General features: G+C 47.5%; 1 protein-coding gene across 1 annotated transcript; it reads right to left on the bottom strand.

The window, feature by feature from the left end:
• Positions 1,678 to 6,603, bottom strand: LOC108635631 (intelectin-2-like). Its single transcript, XM_018046543.1, has 7 exons — positions 6,449 to 6,603; positions 6,158 to 6,221; positions 5,447 to 5,557; positions 4,240 to 4,487; positions 3,756 to 3,914; positions 3,234 to 3,354; positions 1,678 to 1,949 (listed from the first exon to the last, which is right to left on the bottom strand). The coding sequence occupies exons 1-7, from the start codon at positions 6,458 to 6,460 to the stop codon at positions 1,678 to 1,680; spliced, it is 987 nt and encodes a 328-aa protein (XP_017902032.1). The 5' UTR covers positions 6,461 to 6,603.

Below are 7,429 nucleotides of genomic sequence, written 5' to 3'. Positions count from 1 at the left end.
TTGGAAAATTCAGCAGTGGCCACAGGACTGAAAAGGTGAGTTTTCATTCCAATCCCAAAGAAAGGCAGTGCCAAAGAATGGTCCAATTACCCTACAATTACATTCATTTCACATGCCAGCAAGATATGCTCCAAATCCTTCAAGTTAGGCTTCAGCAGTATGAGAACTGAGAACTTCCAGAGATGTACAAGCTGGGTTTAGAGAAGGCAGAGGAACCAGAGATCAAATTGCCAACATAATGCTGGATCATAGAAAGCAAGGCAATTTCAAAAAACAAAAATCTATGCTGCTTGATTGACTCTGCTAAAGCCTTTGACTGTGTGGATCACCACAAACTGTGACATATTCTTAATGAAATAGGAATATCAGACCACCTTACCTGCCTCCTGAGAAACCTGCATGCAGGACAAAAAGCCACAGTTAGAACTGGACATGGAACGATGGACTGGTTCAAAATTGGGAAAGGAGTACATCAAGCCTGTATGTTGTCAGCCTGCTTATTTAAGTTATACCCAGAGTACATCATGCAAAATGCAAGCCTGGATAAAGCACAAGCTGGAATCAATATGGCCAGAAGAAATGTCAACAACCTCAGATATACAGATGACACGACTTTAATGGCAGAAAGTGAAGAGGAACTAAAGAGCCTCTTGACGAAGAGGAAAGAGGAGAGTGAAAAAACTGGCTTAAAACTCAACATTCAGAAAACAAAGATCATGGCATCTGATCCTACCACTTGATGGCAAATAGGTGGGGAAAATGTGGGAACAGCATCAGATTTCATTTTCTTGGACTCCATAATCACTACAGACAGTGACTGCAGCCACAAAATTAAAAGACGCTTGCTCCTTGGAAGAAAACCTATGACAAACCTAGACAGTGTGTTAAAAAGCAAAGGGTCACTTTGCCAACAAAGGTCCCTGTAGTCAAAGCTGTGGTTTTTCCAGTAGTCATTTATGGATGTGAGAGTTGAGCTATAAAGAAGGCTGCAAAGCAAAGTATTGATGCTTTTGAACTGTGATGCTGGAGAAGACTTTTGAGAGTCCCTTGGACAGTAAGGAGAGCAAAGCACTCAGTTCTAAAGGAAACCAACCCTAAATTTTCATTGAAAGGATTGGTGCTGAAGCTGAAGCGCCAATACTTTGGCCACCTAATGCAAAGACCTGACTCATTGGGAAAGACCCTATGCTGGTAAAGATTGAGGGCAAGAGGAGAAGGGGACGACAGAGGATGAGATGGCTGGATGGCATCACTGACTCAATGGACATGAACTTGAGCAAACTCTGAGAGAGTGAAGGACAAGGAAGCCTGGCATGCTGCAGTTCATGGGCTCACAAGGAGAGGGACATGACTTAGTAAATGAACAACAACAACAGCAGAATTCCAGAGTCCTCATCACTGGACCATCAGTGATGTTCCAAACCTTCACGTATAAAATAAGTCCTGGGGGTGTAATGTACAGCATAGTGCCACTAATCTAATACTATATTATACACTGAAAAGTTACTAAGAAGGTAGATGGTAAACCTTCTCATCACAAGAAAAAAGAATTTGCAGCTGTGAGTAGTGGTGGCTGTTGCCTAGACTTGATACAGTAATCATTTCATAATATATAAAAATATAGAATCACTATGCTATATACCAGAAACTAATATAATGTTATAGATCCATTGAATCTCAATTAAAAAAATAATAGCTACAATTTAAAAAGTATGTCTTCAAAATACCAGAAAAGAGTAAAAACGCAAGCCCCATGAAACATCCCAGACAGGTACACACACACACAAACACACACACACACACACACACTCGCCCACACAAGCCAGGGATCATCCCCAGACTCACGTGCTCAGTGTTGCAGCCAGTGACTCTCACCCCAGCACACAGGGCATTCGCTGCTCTCTCATTATTAAACACCCTGAACTGGACAAATCCTGCAACAAATTCTCCTGGAAAAGAAGAGGCAGAGAAAAGGCCAAGGACTCAAAGGACGAAATGGAAATATCTTCCCTTTGACCAGTCCCCCAATTCCCTAAATCAATAGGTCAGGTCACAGCCAACCTGTGGGCATAGAGCCCAGCACTTTTTGACAGTGGAGGCTGCATCCTGGCCTTGAAAAGGGAAAGAAGAGACCCTCCCTCCATCTGGGGCAAGAAGACCAAGGCTCGGGCTCACAAAAGTCACTTGTCTGTCTAAGGCTCATAGGAGAAATGGGAGTCCCCTGACAGATCAGCAAGAAGACCTCCAGAGGTTCAGCAGGAATAAGCAATGATCAGAAGTGGCCATCGGTCTCTGCTGGCACACTTCTCATCCAATTACTGTGACTTTAAAGTAAAATGACTCTTATTTTCCCACCAAAGACAAGTTCTGTGGCTTGATCATGCTTAAAAAGGTCTTCTTACAATAACAGCTATCCGTCATAACAAACACAAATTTTCCTCATTACTTTGCAAGTTGTTCTCACCTGTGCACATTAATTAGCTTTTAACTTTGTAAGATTCTTACAGTGACTGACGAAACTCAAACCAGGGCTCTGTGACATCCTAGAGGGGCAGAATGGGGTGGGAGGTTCAAGAGGGAGGGGACTTATGTATATCTATGGTTGATTCATGTTGATGCATGGCAGAAACCAACACAATATGGTATTGGTTTAAAATAAATAAAAAACGGGAAATTAAAAATAAATAAACTAAGGGAAAAAAGAATCAAACCGGGTTATTAGTTAAGAAGGCTGAGCTTATAGTTTTTTCATTATGGCTACATAAGAAAAATCCATGTCACATTCCTAGAAAACAGCTTGGCATATTTTATGGTCCATACAATATGCTAAGGATCATTAGGGTTACAGGAGATCAGCCCTGGGATTTCTCTGGAAGGAATGATGCTAAAGCTGAAACGCCAGTACTTTGGCCACCTCATGCAAAGAGTTGACTCATTGGAAAAGACTCTGATGCTGGGAGAGATTGGAGGCAGGAGGAAAAAGGGATGACAGAAGATGAGATGGCTAGATGGCATCACTGACTCGATAGAGGTGAGTTTGAGTGAACTCCGGGAGATGGTGATGGACAGGGAGGCCTGGCGTGCTGTGATTCATGGGGTCGCAAAGAGTCAGACACAATTGAACGACTGAACTGAACTGAACTGAACTGAAGGATCATTAACTTTTCTTATTTACACTTTCCCGGAGAGTACAGAGAAAGGCTAATGACTCGGCTTTGGAAGCAGATACTCACGCTGACTATCCGGTGAGTAATAAGATGCAGTTTTCTTAGCATCACCAAAGTCATAGTCAACAGGAATGGCTGGGCCATTGTCAGTCAAGCAATTCCCTGCTCCGTATTTCACTGGGTATTTCTGCAGGGACACAAAATACAGTTTGTGGGAAACAATAGAGATACTGTCATTCTGGGCAGTAGAGGCTTTAATAACCTCATGTGGCATTATTCAGGAATCAGTATGAATAATACTGGTGTATTTCCCCCCTGCCACCCATAGTTAGGACACTAACCAGCCTCAAGACCCCTGTCCTTTTCACTCTCTACCCGCCCCCAATCCTCTCCCCTAAGCTTCTTCCCCTGTCTGGCTCACAGTTCCTCTGGCAGAGGCAGCACACTAGTTCATAGTGACCCAGAGGTAGTAGACAAGCAGAGGCCCTTAGTGATATGGACAGAGCAGACTTACTCCCCATCCCAAACACTTGACTCCGTGCTCACCAAAGGCAGGGTCCCCAACCCCCAGCCAGTAGCCCCAGGTACCTGGTAGAGTCCAAACAGATTATGCCCCAGGCTCTGGAAGAAGCCCGTGTTGGTGTGGTACCTCAGCAGGGAGCTCTTCCTCCAGTGCTGCAGAGGGGACTTGTTGGGCACGTGCCAGATGCCCAGGTCCCAAGCTTGAATGTCGTAGTAGCCAGGGTTCTGCAGAGGGACACACACTCAGCCTGACCAGCCCAGGAGGTGCTACCAGCCAAAACCCACACACACATTCCTCAGTGGAGCTGAGAGCTCAGGTCTGCAGGGAACAGGTGCCCAGCAATGCCCAGACCCTCACTTCCCTCCAGCAGACAATGAGACCCCACCACACAAACAGCCTTGGTGGGAGGAAGCTGTGATTCAAGACATGGGCTTCTGTCTGTCACCTTCTCCAGCCCCACCTCCGCTTCCCCATCTCCCACCCTCCCTTCCACAGGCTCTGCTCCGGCGGCACCCCGCTCCCACCCTTTCCCATCTGGGTGCTCAGTACCTTGTAGTCATCGCTGGTGGCGGCCTCTGCAGACCCAAATGTGTTGTAATTGGCCCAGTTGCCGTCCCCCTCTGGGTAGTCAGCCCTGTTGCCCTGCTGACTGGACCAGCGATCGCCCACCGTGCATTTCCCACGCATGTTGTTCTCATGGACGCTGGCCACCAGGGTCCAGCCACCACCCCCAGAGGTCATGTCACAGAAGGTCTGGTAGACGACACCATTCTCAGTGCGGAGTTGATACAGGCCATCTGCAGAGGAAACCAGCCAGAGACCCTCTGTCTGAGACCACAGGGTCCATCTCGGACTCACAACCATAAAGACTCTGGGAAGTCAGAAATGTATCCTGAAGGCTCCCACACACATCCGCTTGTTGAGGACAATTCTCTGTGGACACTGACTGCCTTTGTTCCATGCTACCTTTTCAAAGATTTTGGTGAGCAAACATCCTAGGAGACACAGATCTATCTCTCTCGGGACAGAGCCTTCTTCTGGCCAGAAGAGGACAGAAATCACACCTGACCACATCTCAAGTCTACATCAGGATGTGGCCTCTGCAACTCAGAGGTAAGGGCAGGCATGGTTGCTGCCCATTATATGAGATTCAGATTCCCTAACTGCAGAGTTCTTCTTTGTACTAAGCCCCAGAGAAAATAAACTGTCTTATCCAAAAAGGCTTACATTTGCTTGACGAACCCAATTTAGGAGCTGCTTGGCAAACAAACTACATGGCCAGATATCTCCTGGCCCTTTTCACATCACTGGGATGGGACGAGACCCAGAACATCACCACAGGAAAAGGCTGATGCCCTGGCTTCTTCTGTCATTGTGAGTAATCAAGCTCTGTGTCTCTGCCTCTGGAGGCTCGTGTTTTCTACCAGAATCTATGACACTAGGGCAGAACTAACTTCTCAGCTTACAAGCAGGGAAAAATCTTACACTCACTGGAGCTACAGTCATCAGGCTAAGACTCACCAGAAACACCACATTCTCCTTCAGAGTGATTCAGACATGATTCAGAAGATCATGTCTCCGACACCTAGGTTGGACCCAAAAGCCTCCACATTCTCAATAGAAATCTCCTAGGCTGGAAGCTGGAGTAAGGGCAGATAGGAGCGGTAGGCACATCCCTTCTTGATCTCCATGACCAAGATCTGTTTAGCTAAAAAGTGGTTAAAAGGAAAGGATGCTGAGTTGGGTTATTACTCACCACCTGCTTTATGGCATCTTTCTTTGATTTCCTTGCAGCTTCTTGGAAGGAATGACAGGTAAGGATCACAGGTTTCCTCCTTCCAGAACTTCTCAACAGAACGTGTCCCTGCTAGAGGATGTGAGGATAATTCTGTTTCATGCCACTCACACCAGCCTTCTTGGCCATTGGCTCCTAGCCCCTTCCCGCTTCACAGGCTCATCACTAGGCTGTGAGGCCCCAGGGGTCAGGAGACTCGCTGACCATAATCTACTACATACTCAACACTTGCATTCTTCTCCACAACCAATTAAACACAAAAGCTCTCATTATGCCTACTGTGATCTACGGAATTGGGAGGATGAAGACTAGGGAAGGACGTTCCCTGAACACAGCCCTGACCACCAAGCACCCTCTAGGAACCCCAAGGCCAAGGCCATAGGAGCAGGAGCTGCTAGAAGGAAGCACAGTCTTCACCACCATGGCTCCCCTGAGCCCCCTCAGCCACACAGAGGCACTGACGGAGCCCCAGGACAGGCCTTAGCTTCAGACCACACATCCAGAGAGACAGCAATCAACACTCTGGCCACAGCTCAATTTGGCTGCAAAGTGTGGCTTCTCTGCACCTCCACGACTCCCCCTCTAGGCCAGGACTTCAGCATCCAGCCTGGTTCTACTCTCTGCTCCACTGCACATCTGAGCTGATGAAACTGTTGCTCCTGAGTGACTTACCTGCACGCGGCCCTCTGGTGGCCACAGAGAGGAACAGCAGCAGGTAAAACCTGACTCCTGTCCCCTGAGTAGAAAGGAGATGCACACAGTCATTGGCTGGTACATCCTTTCGCTCCCTTCCATCCTTTCTCTTTGAACTCTCTGAGTAAGGAGAACTCAAATGGAAAGTAATGGGATTCTGGGCACTCTGGAACCTCCTGGATTAGACCCCACCCCATCCAACCCTCAAATCCTTAAGGGGCCACAGGCTCCTTTCTCTGAAACTCCCCATCCCTAAGACCAAGACCAGACCTCAGCTGGCATTGTGGCTCCCCACACACTGGGATCCTGTCTCGGGCTCAGCACAGAGTGCTAGCTCTCTGCTTCCTTCCTCACAGATGCCAGGAGCTGAGAGCACCCAACCAGGAGCAGTCTCAGATCTACTGCCTCTGCACGGAGGTCGGAGGTAGGGAAAGTGCTGAGCATATGAGCCCTGCCCATCCCAGCCTACTTTGGGCTGCAGGCCCCGCCCTCGAGCATTCTTCCTTTGAAGGTTCCTGAGCCTCAGGCCCAGGCAATGAGAAGGAATTGTGACTGGCTCGAGGGGCAGGAGGCAGCACTCTGGGTCACACAGGCGACACTCACACGGTGCTCCCTTCCATAGCAGCCTCTCGGGATGGACGGGACCTCACGGTTCTCCCCTGCAGCCTGTCCTGCTCCCGCTGCAGTCAGATGCTCCCAGGCCTCACACACATCCATCAGGTCGCTTCCTTCCAGTCTCTCCTGAGACTTCTCCATGAAGCCCGCCCTGACACCCCCACCCCCTGGAGAAGCTGATGGATACTCTCCTGTCCTACTAAGGCCTTTTTCCAACCCCTAATTATGTGCTGTCACACTGTCATCTCATTCTTTATTTGTTTGGGGTTAGAAATAATTGAAAATTTACAGAATGTTGTAAAAATAAAAATAGTTCATAATACAAACATAGCTTTTACCTAGATCCACCTATTGTTCGTGTTTCCCCCATTTACTTCATCATATATACGCTCTCTCTATATTCATACACAAACTTGCACTACATATTTTTTCTAAGAAAAGGCTCTTTCCCATAGATAAGTCTGTATTTTATTAATAGAGATATTCTCGTATATCACCACAGTGCAATTACCATTAACTCTTTCCAGTGTAGCAATGTAACTTGCTAGGGTCCACCAGCCTGGGAGTTCCACTCAGCTCAACTAGCATCCATCGTAAACTGAAATTTCTCTGGCGTTCATTCCCTCCCAGTATTAG

The sequence above is a fragment of the Capra hircus genome, chromosome 3 (assembly GCF_001704415.2).
Source record: "Capra hircus breed San Clemente chromosome 3, ASM170441v1, whole genome shotgun sequence".
NCBI lineage: Eukaryota > Metazoa > Chordata > Mammalia > Artiodactyla > Bovidae > Capra > Capra hircus.
Note: the sequence above shows the minus strand (reverse complement) of the source record. Positions and strands in the feature narration are given on the sequence as shown.